General features: G+C 43.3%; 1 protein-coding gene across 1 annotated transcript in view; it reads left to right on the top strand.

Annotated features, from left to right (window-relative positions):
- The window catches only part of LOC125029951, an 83,381-nt gene that overhangs the window by 43,136 nt on the left and 23,054 nt on the right, over positions 1 to 17,191 (top strand). Inside the window, exons 28-33 of the mRNA XM_047620142.1 lie at positions 1,724 to 1,910; positions 2,146 to 2,263; positions 2,462 to 2,655; positions 2,747 to 2,930; positions 3,065 to 3,171; positions 3,847 to 3,985. Coding sequence (XP_047476098.1) covers positions 1,724 to 1,910; positions 2,146 to 2,263; positions 2,462 to 2,655; positions 2,747 to 2,930; positions 3,065 to 3,171; positions 3,847 to 3,985 — 929 coding nt within the window. The remainder of the gene's footprint in view (positions 1 to 1,723; positions 1,911 to 2,145; positions 2,264 to 2,461; positions 2,656 to 2,746; positions 2,931 to 3,064; positions 3,172 to 3,846; positions 3,986 to 17,191) is intronic.

The raw sequence follows: 17,191 nt of genomic DNA, 5'->3' as shown, positions 1-17,191 counted from the left end.
CTGCGATGAAATGATATGAAGACACATCCAAGCACTAGAAAAAAACACAATTATGACAGTGTTACATACCTTTCGTAAAACTATGTTATAATCTAATGTATCATCATCACCATCAGTCATCATCATCATCAGACACTGAATAGTGTGTTGCACATGTACCTTCGTATTTTGTCTTCGTAGATTACAATATTAATGATAAAAGGCTATGGTAACAACAGCTAGCTTTATATGCTGTTGAAAATAAGCTTTGCTAGTTTATGCAGCCAGTTGTACTGTATACTAAACGAATGTTCAGTTACCATGTATGAAATCCTGCTGTATTTGTTTTTAAAGTTTCCAGTTTATGACAGTAAGTATACAAGGTTTGTATTTTATGTATATTATCACCACAGACATTGCTTGGCACTCACTGCACACAGCTTTTGTAACAGACAATGCAGATTGTATGAATAATTAAAGACTATTTTTTCTTTCCAGGCAATGTTCATTGAATTACAGAAGCTGCAGTTCTGTAAATGTGTGTGTGTGTGTGTGTGTGTGTGTGTGTGTGTGTGTGTGTGTGTGTGTGTGTGTGTGTGTGTGTGTGTGTGTGTGTGTGTGTGTGTCTGTGTCTGTTCGTGTGTTTGTGTGTGTCATATATTTACCCTATATTATAATACTAGTAACGTATCCCTCTACATATATTGCATGCGTACATAACCCTTATGTAAACATTAGTGTTGTACACTCCTCCAGAATATATTCGTGTAGCTCAGCAGAGCTGCATATTTTATTCACCTTTTCCCCTCAAATGGAGCAACAAAACAACATTTAAAACAGTGTGTGTGGGGGTGTCTTTCGTGTGTGTTTGTGTGTGTGTGTGTGTGTGTGTGTGTGTGTGTGGTTGTTGGTGTGTGTGTGTGTGTGTTGTGTGTGTGTGTGTGTGTGTGTGTGTGGTGTGTGTGTGTGTGTGTGTGTGTGGCTGCGTTGTTGTGTGTGTTGTGTGTGGGGGTGTGTTGTGTGTATGTTGTGGTGTGTGGTTTTTTGTCCTGTTCGTGTGTTTTGTGTGTTGGTCTGTTCGTGTGCTGTGTGTGTGTGTGTGTATGTTTGTGCGTTTGTGTCCGTGTTTGTTCGTGTGTGTTTGTGTTTGTTTGTGTGTGTGTGTTCGTGTATTTATGTGTGTGTCTGTTTGTGTGTTTGTGTGTGTGTGTGTGTGTGTGTGTGTGTGTGTGTGTGTGTGTGTTTGTGTGTGTGTGTGCCAGAGATGTGTGTGTGTATATATATAATGGGGGGGGGGGGGTGCCAGGGATCCATGCCCACTCAGCATTCAAAAGTGCCCCTACTGAATCTATTTTGGTAATGACCCTGATATACATAAACTATTAGGAGGGAGTCAGAAGCAATTACTTTAAATATCATTATATCATTGCGGTTACTGATCAATGACACTATTGTAGTTTGTAACTGTTTTTAATTGAGAAAAAAAATGTTTTAGTACATGCAATAATTGGTCTTCTGATAGCCACAATATGCGAATGGATGTTGATAAAGCTATCACTAATGGTTGAGTTAGAAAGCTAGCATTACAGAACAATGTATAATTTTTTCATATATATTCATATATGTATGATACACAAGTAAAAGGGGAAATATGTAATGAGTTCATGAGCACAGTTATAATCTAATAATAAATTTTTGCATAATGAATTATATAGTAATGTATAACCATTTTATCCTCTCACAGGAGAGACTGGTGAAGGAGAGAGCTCTGTGGTTAATGGAGGGGAGGAGATGGATGTAATGTTCTTGCAGTCATCACCACTTCTCTCTCATCGCGTTGTATCGGCACCAGCCTCAGATGTGGAATCCACAGCACCTTCCCATGCCTCCAGCTTCTCCCCATATAAGCCGAACAATGTGTCACTTTCCAGGTAATCCACAAAAAATACTTTCAAACCTCTTTATTATTATGTTCATTATTATTGCTATTGTTGTTGGTTTTGTAGCTTTCAGTATATGTAAATTTGTGTCAACTTACTATATTTGATCTACATTGATTAAACATAGAAAATTATTGCATTAAAGAGAATATCATTTATTGTATAAGTGTTTTAAGTCAAACATAACTACTATTTTAGATTATAACTCTTCTGGTACCTTTTCCAGAGCTTCTTCATTACGTTGTTCCTCAACCTCCACCTCACCTAAACACAGCACAAGTGACAAACCATTAGGGGTGCCAACTCTTAGGAATGAAGGCAGAGAGTCTTCACCAATTGGAAGGGTTTGTATATGATTCTGCATGTTTTATCTTTCAGACAAATTACAATAAGATGCTCTAAAAAGATGATCAATGTTAGCATTAAAGATTGTGGTGTTAAGAGATTGTTTTAGACAAGAAACTGCAATTAATATGAAGCATTATATGGTTGTCTGTTTGCATAAGTGTTTAGTTTAAATTGTAATAATATCTTGTTAACAGATTTCAGTGTCAAATAATAATTCTCCACTGCGTCGTAGTCGACCCCAGTCACTTAATCTGGGTCGTGGGCTTCATGACCCAGATGCCTCGAGTCCTGACACTCCACAGCAAGATAATCTAGAAGGCCACGGTAGAAATCATTCCTTTTCCTACAACATCCCTTACCGCCCTAAGAATTTCACACCAAGTTGCTCGTTAGGGCCGAGGAATCCGAAACACACCGGTCACCGCCCCTTTGCAAGAGGCAATTCCAAGGTTCCCTCCTCTAACCTCCAACTGGAGAAGCTACGCCCCCGCCATTAATATAACCTCCCAATCCCTCCGACCACGTGCGCCAGTGTGCGGCCACCATGATGGCCCACTAAAGCACAGCTTTCTGCCCCATCAAGATGATGCTGAAACATCACCCTTAGTTTTGGCCACACCACTCCTCACACCACCACACACCAGTAGCCACCCAGACCCCAGAGTGACAATGCCCAACAATATGCTAATGTCATTTGAGATACTATCCAAGCAGTACCCACAAATAAGGCACACTTATTAAAACCAAAATGCTCACCGAGTGTCTATCACGCTGTGGACGCCATAACTTCTTGCAAGTTGTGCCCAACATCTGCTGATCGTGGAACGACCAACCCCAGTTGTCAGAAACAGGAAATAGGGGTGGACCCACCCCAGAATCTAAGAAGTAAAGACAACTGCATGCTGTGAAATAAGTTATTTTTAACATTATCAAATAGACTTAATAAGACAGCTTTTTCTCCATTTAAAATAAGAAGGGACAAAACAAAACCATCCATACCACACACATGCACACCTCCACGCACAACTCCCACACAATCCACGCCGCAACAAAGATTATCTGACATCTGAGTAGAAAACCGCCTACCCGCCTACACCCTACACAAACGCACACATTCACCGAAGATCATCTCCGAGCCAACTCGCGACAAGACACTATTTGCACACACTACCTCACACACCCGCAACAAACAACATCAAATACTAAATAGAGCTCAAAGTCACTCCTGCTACGACAAACGAAAAAAAATAAAATCAGCCAACTCAGCAACACACTGCACACACACTCAACCCACAGCTTCACACTCACTCACACACACAACTCTCACACTTCTCACAAAAAACCTACCTCCCATCAACACTCCACAACTCCTTCAACACTCCTCACACTGCTTTTTACACTCTTAACCCTCATCCACACTACACATACGACACACACCCACAACACACACACACACACACACAATAACAAACACAAAATCAGAAAAGTACGACAGACCACGAAACAACGCGCACCCAAACCCCAAATCACAGCGCCCCTACCCCACACCCCGCCCCCCACTCGCCCCATGGCCCACAAGTCCAGGCACAACCCTACCTCCACCACATTCCCCCAACACTCCCAAGCACCAACAATCACTCCCACCCGCCCCCGCCACCGCCCATGCCCAGCACCCATGGCCTCCCCCAATAGCAGGCACACCCCCGCCACTCTCCCCAGTATTCCGCCCGTCCCTCCCTGACCCTGTCACCCCCCTGCCACACTCGACAGCACGCCCCACCCTACCCCCACCCATCCCTACACTCCCCCACGTCAAGCCGACCCTCCCGTCGATGTATCACTCCATCTTCCATCTACCTCCCCTATCCCTCTATGTATCTCTCCCAATATCTTTTTATCCCACCCTAACCCAACTATCTCTCCTTTCCTCGTATGCGCGTATCTATCTAACTATCCCCTACTCACCCCCTCTCCTCTACATAATCTATCCAACTAGTCTCCATCTATCTCCCTCCTCCCTGCTAGATGTATCTCTATCTATCCATCTATCTCCCCTCCCTCTATGTATGTATCCATCTATCCATCTATCTCCCCTCCCTCTATGTATCTATCTATCTATCCATCTATCTCCCGTCCCTCTATCTATCTATCTATCCATTTATCTGTGTATCTATCTTTCTCCCTACAGAATCCGGTCGTTCTTGGCCTTTCTTAGAAGGAAAATATAGAAGTGTTAAATCTTCTCGAACGGGAATGCAAAACTCAATGTGGATAATCAGGTTCATGCTTGTAAATGCGCTTACCATTTCTCTTCGCGTTTTTGTTCAATCATAGGTCCGCGAAGACAAATTCTTAAGTTTTTTTGTTCTTTTTTACTCTTTTCACCTTCCGTTGTATTGTTCTTATTGTTTTCTGTCAGTTGCGTTGTTATTTATTTATGCTTTTAATGACTCTCTCCTTTCATTTTTCTTTAGTTCTGTATTATCATCATGATCAGATGTTATCTGTCTTCGTAATTATATTATTACTATATCAATAATACACTAATGATGTGGTGACTGAATGATAGATGCATAATGTGACAGCTGATAGTGATCGTGATGAGATGATCATCACCCATCATCATCCTCATTAATCATGCTCATAAGATATCAGGAAGTCACCAACATCAACAACGCTTAATACTAATGAGCGATACATAACAATAACATTAATAAATACCTAATAACACTTATTAAATCAATAAGATAAAAATCATAATAATGATAACAACACATGCAAAATAACAATGCAATTAATACTAAAGAACGCGCCATCAGCTACAACAAAAAAACATGATATCACACATACACTCATAGGAATATGAGCCACATTGATCTGCCTCCTCGGCCCCAAGCCTCATCAAACCGGCATGCTGGAGAAATATTCCATTATTTATGAGTCGTAAAAAAGAGTTTGTCGTTTTAAAAGTTGAGTTCCCACCCCCTCCATCCCCTATCGTCTCCTCTTTACTCTTTCTTCTTGATCTGCTACTCCTCGTGCCATCCTCCTCACTTCCTTCTCTTGCTCTCTATTCTTCTCGCGTTCTTCTCTGTAATCCCTTTTCTCCATTCATTATCCCTGGTCCCATTTTGTCTCATTCTCCTTTTATACGCCTTTTATTTTTTTTACTTTGTTTATTCAACATTTGTTCGATGTTTTTTTTACCATCTTCCGTCCGTCTCTCATCAATCTTTTTCTTTTCTTTTCTTCAAGTATTCTTCTTATTCCCTCTGTCTCATCTCTCTCTCATTTTTTCCCTACCCCTTTTTTCTCTTCTCTACCCACATCTTATTCCCCTTCTATCCTTTTCTATTCTTTATTTTTGTTTTCTCTGTCCCTTCTTCATTAATCATTATCTTCCCCTTCCCCCCCCCACCCCTTTATCCCTCCTTACCTTCCCTCCCTCCTCCTTTTCCCCGCCATTTCTCTCCCCCCGTTTCCAACCTACCAATCTCTTTTCTCTCCATTCTCATTTTCCCTTAACCACTTACCCTCCATCCCCCATCCTTCCCTAACCCCCCTCGTATCCCTCCTTCCTCCGACCCTTCCCTCCCTCCACGCCTCCCCCTCCCCCTTCAACCACCACCCTGTCCCTTTCCTTAAAGTTAAAAAAAATGGTGTTGATAATGACAATTTTTTTCTTTTTCACTTTCAATTTCACTCTATATCGTTCTATCTTTCGAAAAACGTGTATATTCTATCTATCTTTAAAGAAAATTGGTTAATTATGGAAACGATTAAGTATAATACCATTTGCCTCACACTGTTACACATCTATCAGTCTATCAATTCAAATAAATATCTAGTTAATTACAGGGATATTCTGCACCCAGCAATATATTGTTTTTAATTGCTATGCTGAGCCTGAGCCTCATAATTATCGTCAATAATTATCCTTATATTTTATATAATAATTTGATCATTTCTTGCTTTCATATATCTCTTTCCTTCACTTTCGGCTTTTTTTTTTTTTCTTCTTTTTCTTCTCCTCCGTTGTTCCTTATCTTTATTTTTTTTTTTAATCTTCTCTTCTCTTCCATGTTTATTTCTTACTTTCACTTTCCTCTTCATCTTTATTTCATTTTCATTTCCTCCTTAATTCCTAACAATTTCCTTATTTCTCACTTCCTTTCTCTACCTTCTCTCGCTTTCTCCTTTATAAATTTTTCTCTCCTCTTTTTATTTTATCTCTTTCTTATTTCTCTCTTCCTTTCCTCTTCCCTCTGTTTTATTTGTCTTTCCCTTTCTCTTTTCCTTTCTCTATCCTCCTTTCTCATTTCCCTCTTTCTTCCCTCTTCATTTTTTTTTAAATTTTCTCTCTCTTTTGTTCTCCCCTTCCTCTGTCCATCTTGAGTACATTTTTTTTTCTTTATTCCTTTATTATTTTATCCCTTTGCTAGCTTTACTTCTTTTCTTTTTCTTCCTTTCTTCCCTTCATAAACTTTTTAAAATGGTTTCCTGCTATTACCCCACTTTTCTTACTTTTTCCCTCTTTCCTCTACTCTCTCTCCTTCTCTTTTCTCTTCTCTTTCACTCCCCCCTCTCTCATCTCTCCCCCTCATCCCCCTCTCTCCCTCCCCTCCCTCCCTTCCCTCCTCCTCCCCCTACCCATCCCCCCACTCCCCTCTCCCTCCCTTCCTTCCTCCCTACCTTCCCTACCCTCCCTCACCATCCCTCCCTCCCCCCTCCCTCCCTCCCTCCCCCCCCTCCCTTCCCTCCCTTCCCGTCCCTCCCTCCCTCCCTCCTCCTCCCTCTTATCCTTTTTCCCAATGTCCCCTTTCTCATGGGCCCCCTTTTGGTTGTGGACAGCCCAAAATAGACTACAAATATTTAGAATATTCATAGGTTGCCGAGGCAGTGTGTGTGCGGATTCCTGTGTCAGTTTCAGACGACAAGATAAGTCAGGTTGGCGCGAGGGGGAGAGGAAGAGGAAGAGAAGAGAGGGAAGGAGAGGAGGAGGAGGAACGAGAGGGGAAGAGAGAGAAGAGAGAAGAAAAGACGACAAGATAAGTCAGGTTGGCGCGAGAGAGAGAGGAAGAGGAAAAGAGGACAGAGGAGGAGGAAGAGAGAGAGGGAGGGAGCAAGAGGGGACGAGGAGAGAAGAAGAGAGAAAGGAGAGGGAATAGACAACAATAAAGTCAGTGGGGCCAGGGGGAGAAGGAAGAAAGGGAAAAGAGAGGGGAGAGGAAAGAGGAAGAAAGGAGAGAAAGGGGGAAAGGATGAGGAAGATAGACAGGTGAGGAGGGAGCAAGAGGAAGAGGAAATTTAAAAAGGGAAGAAAGGAGAAAGGAAATGGGGGACGCAAAAAGGAGAGGAGAAAGGGAAGGGGAAGAGGAAGAAAGATGAAAAGAGAGAGGTGAAGAAAAAAGGGAAAAGAAAGAAAGAGAGGGAAGAAGAAGAAAAGAATGAAAAAAAGAAGGGGGAAGGAAGAGGGGAAGAGGGGTAAAAAAGGGGGGAATGGGAAAAGGGAATGGGGGGGGAAAGGGGAAAAAAAAGAGAAAATAAAAAGGGGGAAAAAAAAATTCAAAAAGAAAATACTAAAAAAAAAAAAACTTAAAAAAAAAAAAAAGCAAAAAACTAATAAAAGGAACAAAAAAAAAATAAAAAAAAATTAAAAAGGAAATTGAACCCAAGAAAAAGGGAAAAAAGGGGGGGGAAAATTGAAAATAAAAGAATTCAATAAAAAATAGAAAAAGAACCCAAAAAAATCCGAAAAAAAATTGGAAATAACTGGGGGGGGCCGTAGAAAAAATGGGGGGGGGCAAACGGAAAAAACTAAAAATAAAAAATAAAAAATCCCGACCAATGGCAATCCTTAAACACATTTAAAAAAATAAAAAACCCCCCCCCTTTTCTAAAACCCTTAAAAAATCCTTTAAGAATTAAAAAAAAAAAAACCAAAACATCCCGTTTGGGGGGGAAAATCTTTTCTTTCTCGGTCGGGTGCTTCCTTTAAAAACAAATGGTTATCTTTTCCGTGTGGGACCACACGGGAAAACCTTTGTGTTTGAAAGTTGTGGTGTTGGTGTTTTGTTTTTGTGTGGGGTCAACCCATAAATATAGGGGAAAAAAATTTAAATTTTTCCTTCTATTTCTCTACCCCTTTTGTTTTAATTGGGCGGGCCCTTTCTAATTGTTTTCTCGGGTTTTTTTTTTTTTGGTTTGCTTTTTTTTTTGTTTTTCTCTTTCCCCCGCTTTTTAAATTTTGCCTTTTTTTACCTTAGCACCCTTTTCTCGGGTTTTCCAAAACAAACGAAATCTTTTTGGGGGTTTTATTTTTTTGGGGGTTTTTTATAAGGGTTTGGGTTTTTTTGGTATTTTTACAAATAAAAAAAATTTTAAAAAAAATTAAAAAATTAAAAAAAAGAAATATCCGTCTTCTGCGCCAAAAAATTTTCCCAAATCCTCAATCTCCCTCCTTACCAATTCTCTCAAAGGTAGTCTCTCTCCTCTCTCCCCAACCCTAAACCCCCTTTCTCCACCCCCCTTAAAATTTTAAATAATTTTAATATTTTTTCTTTTATATAATAATTATATTATAAAATTAAAATATATTATATATAATATATTGTTAAATTATCCCCCCTACACCCCCCCTTTCCACGTATCTTCTTAACAATGGGGGCGCCAACAAAAAAACTCTCTGGGGGGGGGGGGGGGGGGGGGGGGGGGGGGGGGGGGGAACAAAAAAACAAACCTTGCCCAAAAGGGTGATAAGGGGGGGGGGGAAAAGGGGGAGGGTGAGGGGCTGGGGAGGAGGGAAAAAGGGAAGGGGTAAGGGTGAGGGGAAAAGGGAGGGGAAAAGGAGGGGAGGGGGGGAGGGGGTGAGGGGATGGGGTGAGGGGCGTGGGGGCATCTAGGGGGGGGGGGAAAAAGGGTGAGGGGAAAGGGGTGGGGTGGGGGAAAGGGGAAGGGGAAAAAGGGGGGGAAAGGGGGAGAGAATGGAGAAGGAATTTGGGACAGTAAGATGAGAGATGAGGTAAAGGAGAAAGAGAAAAAGTAAAAGAAATAGGGAGAGAGAGAGGGAGAGAGGGGTGAAGAAAAAGATAGATAGATAGATAGATAGATAGAGAAAGAGAAGCAGAAAGAGACAGGGATAGAGAGAGATAGAGAGAGACAGAGACAGAGGAAAGAAGAAGAAAAATAATAAGAAGAAAACAACACTAACAAACAGCAAAAACAAAATATATATATATAAACATATAAAACCAACATCACCCACCAGCCAACTTCACCACGTCGACGCCCCCCTTTCTTTCCCCTCCCCCTCCCCCCCCCCTCCACTAAACCCCCCCACGCTTCCCAACTCCCCGATCTCTCACCTCCCCACCCCGGGTTTTCATACTCCCTATCCTCCCTTTACCTTACCCTCCTTCTCTCTTTTACCCTCCCCAAAAAAATCTCCCTCCTCCCTTTTTCCCCCCCCCTAACCCCTCCCCTCCCCACCTCCTCCCATCCCCATCCCCCGAAATCCCTCCCCCCCCCTAATTCCTCCCCTGCCTTCCTTCCTTTCCCTCCCTAAACCCCCACCCCCTTCCCCCCCGCTCATCCTCCCCCCTGCCCCTCCCCCTATGCCCTCGACAAACCTATTACCCTTACCCCCCAATCCCTTTATCCCCCCCCTTGCCCTCCTCCCCCTCTTCCCCCCCTCCCCCTCCCCTGCCCTCCACTCCCTCCCTCCCCTCTCCCTCCTCCCCCTCCCATTTCCTTCCCCACCCTCCTTTCCTTCTCCCCCCTTCACCTGCCCCCCCCCCCCCGTCCCTCCCTCCCCTCCCCGGCCCTCGCTCCCCCAGCATAACGTCTCGCCCGGGGGACTCCGCCGACAAAGACGTTCGCATTTCCTTCTCTTTTATTAGTCTTGAGATGAAACCCAAGGAAAGGGGGAGAGGGGAGGAAGGAAAAAGGGGGAAGAGGTGGGGGAGGAAGAGGGAGGAGGGGGGGGGAAAAAGAAAGGGGGAGGGGGGGAACAAAGGGAAAAAGAGGAGGACGAGAAGAAGAGGAGAATGAAACGAAGGAGGGAAGAAAAGGGAGAGAAGAGGAAAGATGAAACGAAAAGGGGGAAAAAAGGGAGGGAAAGAGGAGGGGGGGAATGAAGGGAGGAGGAAAGAGGAAAGATGAAACGAAGGAGGGAAGAGGGAGGAGGAAGGGGAATGAAGGTGGAGGAGGAAGAGGAAGAGAGAGGAGGACGAGGAAGAAGAGGAGAGATGAAACGAAGGAGGGAGAGAGGGAGGAGGAAGAGAATGAGACAAAGAAAGGAAAGAAAAGGGAAAGGGGGGAAGAGGAATGAAAAAAACGAAGGAGGAAGAAAAAGGGGGAGAAAAAAGGAAAGGGGAAAGGAAAAATGGAAAAAGGAAGAGGAAGAAGGTGGAGGAGGAAGAGGAAGCGAGAGAGGAGACAGGAAGAAGAGGAGAGATGAAACGAAGGAGGAGAGAGGGAGGAGGAAGAGGAATGATGAAACGAAGGAGGAAGAAAGGGAGGAGGAAGAGGAAGAGGGGAATGAAAGGTGGAGGAGGGAGAGGAGGGAGAAAGAGAGGAATGAAGCGGTGCGAGGAGGAACAGAAGAGAGACAGGAGGACGAGGAAGAAGAGGAGAGATGAAACGAAGGAGGAAGAGAGGGAGGAGGAAGAGGAATGATGAAACGAAGGAGGAAGAAAGGGAGGAGGAAGAGGAAGAGGGGAATGAAGGTTGAGGAGGAAGAGGAAAGATGAAACGAAGGAGGGAGAGAGGGAGGAGGAAGGGGAATGAAGTGGAGGAGGAAGTAGGAGACAGAAGAGGAGGACCGAGGAAGAAGCAGGAGAGACTGAAACGAAAGGAGGGAGAGAGGGAGGAGTGAAGAGCGGAATGACTGAAACGAAGCAAGGAAGAAAGGGAGGAGGAAGAGGCGATGAGGGAAACGAAGAGGAAAAAGGGAGCTAGGAAAGGAAGCAGGGGAATAAGGTGGAGGAGGAAGAGGAATGAAGGTGGAGGAGGAAGAGGAAGAGAGAGGAGGACGAGGAAGAAGAGGAGAGATGAAACGAAGGAGGGAGAGAGGGAGGAGGAAGAGGAATGATGAAACGAAGGAGGAAGAAAGGGAGGAGGAAGAGGAAGAGGGGGAAATGAAGTTGAGGCGAGGAACAGGTAAGAGAGAGAGGACGAGGAAGAATTAGAGAGATAACGAAGGAGAAGAGAGGGAGGAGAGAAAGGAATGATGAAACAAGGAGGAAGAAACGGGAGAGAAGAGGAAGAGGGGAATGAAGGTGGAGGAGGAAGAGGAAGAGAGAGGATGACAAGGAGGAAGAAGGATGAAGGAGGAGGAAGAGAGAGAGGAGAAAGAGGAATGAAGGTGGAGGAAGGAGAGGAAGTGGAAGAGAGGGAAGAGGAAGAGGAGATGGAGAAAGAGGTAGAGAGGGGAGAGGAAGAGAAATGAAAGGTGGAGAAGGAGGAGGAGAGAAGAAAGACGCGGAGGAAGAGAGATTAAGGAGAAAAAGAAGAAGAAAAACAAAACAAAACAAAAAAAAAATCCCAAGGAAGCAAGCTAAATTCCCCTTAATTATTATGCAAAAAAAAAAAAAAAAAAAAAAAAAATCATACGAACCTTTTACTATTCATAAAAAAAAAAAAAAAAAAAAAAAAAAAAAAAAAAAAAGGGCCGAACAACTTGCGGTAATTTATGGTAAATAGAAAAAGGGACGACATATCAAAAACAATGTTATGGTGGTTTGTTTCTAAAAGACGATGAGTAATGCGATTAAATAGGCGGTATTGCTTATAATTAAGGCGTATAATTAATTCTAATGACAGGGTAAGATAATAATGTCTTTAATGAGGATGATTATAGTGATTTTATAATAACAATAATAATAAGTACGTAATAAAAAAAAATAATTGATGATGAGATAATTAATCTGATACATAATAGTAATAATAATGACAATAATAATAATGATAATAATGATAATGATACTGATAATGATAATGATAATAACAATAACAAAATAATAATAATAATAACAATAATAATAACGGTTGAATTAATGATGCTACTAATAACAGTAATAATGAAAATAATGATAATAAAAACTAATAAAGATGAGACATCATAACCGTTAAAAGTAAATAATGAATAAAGTATGAGAAAAACACACAGAATAAAACAACAAGAAGACAATAATGATAAGAGGAGTGAATACAACCGTCATAAAAAAAACAAAAAAAAAAAAAAAAAAAAAAACGAGAGTGAGATTTCTACGATTACATAAACATATATCTTAACGATACGCTCCGGAATTAATAAGCAGTTTTACTTCTGTCCACTATCATAATCATTTGATAAAACGTATCTCCACAGGCCCCTTTTAATCCGTTTCCATTACCCAATACCCATTCTTATATCCCCCCACCCCATGAGCCACCATGTATGAAGAACTTCCCCCCCAACCCACTATTGCCACACATCACCATTACCACCCACATTACAACCCATCGATGCCTCCCACCCCCCACCACCCCGGCATGAGCCCACGTACCTTTGAAACCTTCCCCACATACCAAGCCACACTCGCTCACAGTCGGACACGCCCACCACACCCCCTGACCCTTCCCTCACCCACATACGAATCAGCCCACTCCCCGCCCCCCGCCACCCACTTCCTCACCACACAACCAACGCCCACAACCCACCCCCACATCACCCTTCCCATCAGCAGCCCCATACCACCGCCCACGCCACCCGACCCCTCCTTCCTCACCCACCAGCACGTCCCACATGCCCCACAGCCCCCCCTCCCCTTCCCATCACCACACATACCCACCAGCCCACTGCCCACCCCCCTTCCCTAGCACCCACATAACCACCGCCCACAGCGCCACCCCCGCACCCCACTTACCCTTCCTGACCCCACTTACACACCGAGCCCAAAGCCACCTACCCCTTCCCTCACCAAAATACCACACCCCCAGCCCACGCCCCACCCCCCACCCTTGCGCTCACCCCAACAGACCACTGCCCACGCCCCAACCCGCCCTACCTTACCCTCACCACATAACCCTCCCCCCCCCTAAACCCTTCCCCTCAACCCACAATACACGCCCACGCCCCCCCCCCACCTACCCTTCCCTCACCAACGATACCACCAGCCCACACCCCCCCCAACCTTAAATTCCCTTCACCCACATACCACCAGACCTCACGTTCACCCACCCCCCCTTGCCTAACCCCCCCACATCACCACCACCCACGCCACGCCCCCCCCCCTCACCACCCTTCCACTCACCCCACTACTAGTCGCACCAACCCCTACCTACCCACATCACCCCTACCCTTACCCGCTCACACAGCCTCGCCCACATCCCCCCCTCACCCCTGTACCCTTCCCTCACGCCACATACACCCACCACGCCACATCCCCTAACCCCCCCGCCCCCCCCCACCTACCATTCCCTCACACCACTCTCGCCCACGCCCCTCTAAGGCCGGCTTGTAATCCAGCCCATGATAAATCCATTTGCAAAATTCATCTCTGAATATCATGTCATCCCCAGGATTGTTGCCGGATTACAGGATCTTTTTATCCCTCTCTTTCTCTTTCTCTTTATTATCATTCCTCGTTTTCTCTTTATTGTTATTATCATCCTTTTTAATTTTTTATTGTGTCCTACTTTTCTTTTCCCTAATTACAGCTTGATTTTGGGTTTCTTTCATCCTTCTTATCCGCGCCCACATCTATTTTCTTATTTCTTTAACACTCTTATTATCTTCTATATTTTTACCTAATCTTTATCATGATCATAAATTTTCTTCTTTCCTCTCTTTTTTCATGCTCTTTTCTAATTGCTCTTATAGCTTACGCCTTTATTAATTATTTCATATTTCCTCCTCTATATCTAATCATAACTTTCATTTTTTTTCTTTTTTCTTTTTCTCTCTCCAGCCTCAACACCGGATATCTCTCTCATCTCCTTAATCTGCGAATAGGAATGCTCGCGGCGGAATTAATTGGGTAATCAGCATCTCAAGCGTGCGAGAGTTTTGCCACAGTCAGAGGAATATCGGGGAGGAACCAAAAGTGAAAGGAGAGTAGAGAGAAGGACAAGAGAGAGGAGAGAAGGAGCCTAAGGCAGTGCAGAGGGCTAGAAGGAAGAGAAGAAAGAGGGAGAGAGGAAAGGAGAAGAGGGGGAAAAGATAAGAAGGAGAGGAGAGGCGAGGAAGAAAGGAGGAGAGGAGAGAGAGCGAAGCGTGAAGCGGGAGAAAAGAAGGAGGAAGAGGTGGGAGAAGAAGGAGCGAGAGATGAAGGACGGAGGAGAGGAGAGAGGCAAGAGAAGAGAAGAGAGAGAGTAAAAAGAGGAGAAGAAGGAAGGGAGGGCGAAAGAGAGAGGATGAGAAAAGACAGGGGAAGAGGGAGAGAGGAAGGAGGAAGAGGAGACAAGAAGGAGGAGAGGGAGAGAAGAAGGAGGAGAGGAAGAGAAGAAGGAGGAGAGGAAGAAAAGAAGGAGGAAGAGGGAGACGAAGCGGAAGGCGGGTGAGAGGAAAAGAAAGCGAGGCGGGGAGTTATGGGAGAAATAGGATGATGGGATTAGTGAACCGGGAGAGAGAGGGGGAAGGTATGGAGGAAGAAAGGGCAGAGGGGACGAGAGGAGAAACAGGCAAGAGAACGAAAGTGAGAGCAGCGAGTGGGAAGAAGACAGGGGAGAGGTACAAGGAAAGAAAGAGGTAAAAGGCGGAGAGGAGGAAGCAAGCGAACACGAGGAAGGAGAGGAGAGAATATGAGAGGAGAAGAGGGGAAGGTCGATGCGAATGATGAGAGAGGAGAAGAGGATAGCTAGCGAGGGAGAAAAGGGAAAGAGGAGAATGAGAGACAAAAAGGGGAAGAGGAAGTATTGATAAAAAGGAAAGCGATGCGAACAATGTAAACTAATACTAAAATAAAACAAAAAACATTTATCTTACAATTCAGGAAGCACTTTGAATCACGTATGAGTTGTTGCAGATAATGTTTTTTTTTTTTTGTTTTTTGTTTTTTGTCTTTTGTCTAACATGTTTAAAGTGGTTTCAGAGTGATTTGTGTGAAAGCATTTTCACCTGACAAATGTAAACTGAGAGAGGGAGCGAGATACCACACCACATATATGGGTGGCTTCATTGTACGAGGGGAAATGAATACATAAAAATTCTTAGGATTATAGATTAGAAGAAGAGAGAGAGAGAGAGAGAAAGGGGAGAGAGAGCGAGAGAGAGAGAACAAGGAAGACAGACAAGAGAGAGAGAGAGAGAGCAGACAGAGAGCGAGAGAGAGAGAGCAGAGTGAGAGATGAGAGAGAGAGAGAGAGAAGAGGAGAGAGAGCGATCGCGAGAGAGAGAGAGAAAGAGCAGATAGACAGACAAGACAGCCAGAAGAAAGGATTGAAAGAAAGAGAAGGAAAGGGCCAGACACAGAGCCAGACATGCAGCCAGACAGCCAGACAGACAAAAGAGAGAAACGAAGAACAGTTGTACAGATATACGAGAGATTGATGAGAGTGAAAGACCGCATACCGAGAAGAAGTTTGAATTGAGAATGCATCCTGAATGTGTGACGAGTTTGTATTTGTTTCTTTGTTAGTTTAAAATTGTGTATTGTCTGTATGGTGATGTGTGTAGTATGGTATCGTGTGATGACTGTTGATGTGTGATGGTAGGTGTCGTGTGTGTGTGTGTGTGCGGTGTGTGTGTGTGTGTCGGTCTGTGTGTGTGTGTGTGCGTGTTGTGTAAGTGTGTGTGTGGGTGGTGTGTGAGCGTCTATTAGAATATTCTAGCAGAAACGAATAGACATATTAATTCTTCACTCACCCTTTCCTTCTTGATATACTTCTCCCCATCACAAAAACCTTGCAAAAAAAGATATGCAATAAATTACCGTTTTTCCGAAATACAAGAACGATTTTAAAAATTCACGATACAATATACACGATATAAATTCAACGATTTTCCCCAGCTTCCCCGCTCCCCCCCCGCCCCCTCCCCTTTCCTCCCCACCTCCCCTCCCTCCCCTCCCTCTCTCCCTCTCCCCCCCCCCCCCTTCCCCCCCTTTAAACCCCCAAAATTTTGGGCAACAGTAAAGAAAAAAAGAAAAAGAAAATAAACAGGGAAATATAAAATACGAGAAAAGAAAGAGATAAAGAAAAAAAAAATACGACAAGAGGAAATATGAAACGCGCGAAAAGAAAAGAAGAAAGAGAAAAAAAAATATAAAAAAGAGAAATAAAAACAAAAAGCAAAAGAAGATGGGGAAAAAAAATATATGACAAAGGGATATATCAGATACGACGCAAGAGACATAATTTCCACGTGTCGATTGGATATCAATGCAAAAATGTCCGTTCAATATCCTTGCATAAAGAAAATGGTCCTTGTTTTATGGGAAAGTTTCAGGTGTTTGCGAGGATGGAATTATCTGGGATTTTCGTTACTTATTTATCATTTTTTTCTGTTTTCTGTGTCTCTTTTTCTTCTTTTTTGTTTATTTTGTTTTTGCTTTTCTTCCTCACTATAAAATAAGAGTATTTCTTTCGGGGGTTTCTATTTTAATGTTGTGATTTGTTGTTTTGATATTTGTGGACTCTGGGATAATGTTTTTTTAAATGATAGAGACGGTTTTAGTCTTGATGTTATATGAATTGGGCATTAGGTAAACTATCATTATATTTGCATACACTAAATGGGGGATATGTGTGTGTGTGTGTGTGTGTATACATCATATGTATGTGTGTGTGTGTGTGTGTGTGTGTGTGTGTGTGTGTGTGTATACATCATATGTATGTGTGTGTGTGTGGTTATATATATATATATATATATATATATACACCCATAAATATAGAGAGACAGACAGGGAAATAGAGCGCGAGAGAGAGAGAGAGAGAGAGAGAGA

This window comes from Penaeus chinensis, chromosome 10 (genome assembly GCF_019202785.1).
Source record: "Penaeus chinensis breed Huanghai No. 1 chromosome 10, ASM1920278v2, whole genome shotgun sequence".
NCBI classification, from domain to species: domain Eukaryota; kingdom Metazoa; phylum Arthropoda; class Malacostraca; order Decapoda; family Penaeidae; genus Penaeus; species Penaeus chinensis.
This window is presented reverse-complemented; position numbering and strand designations above follow the sequence as displayed.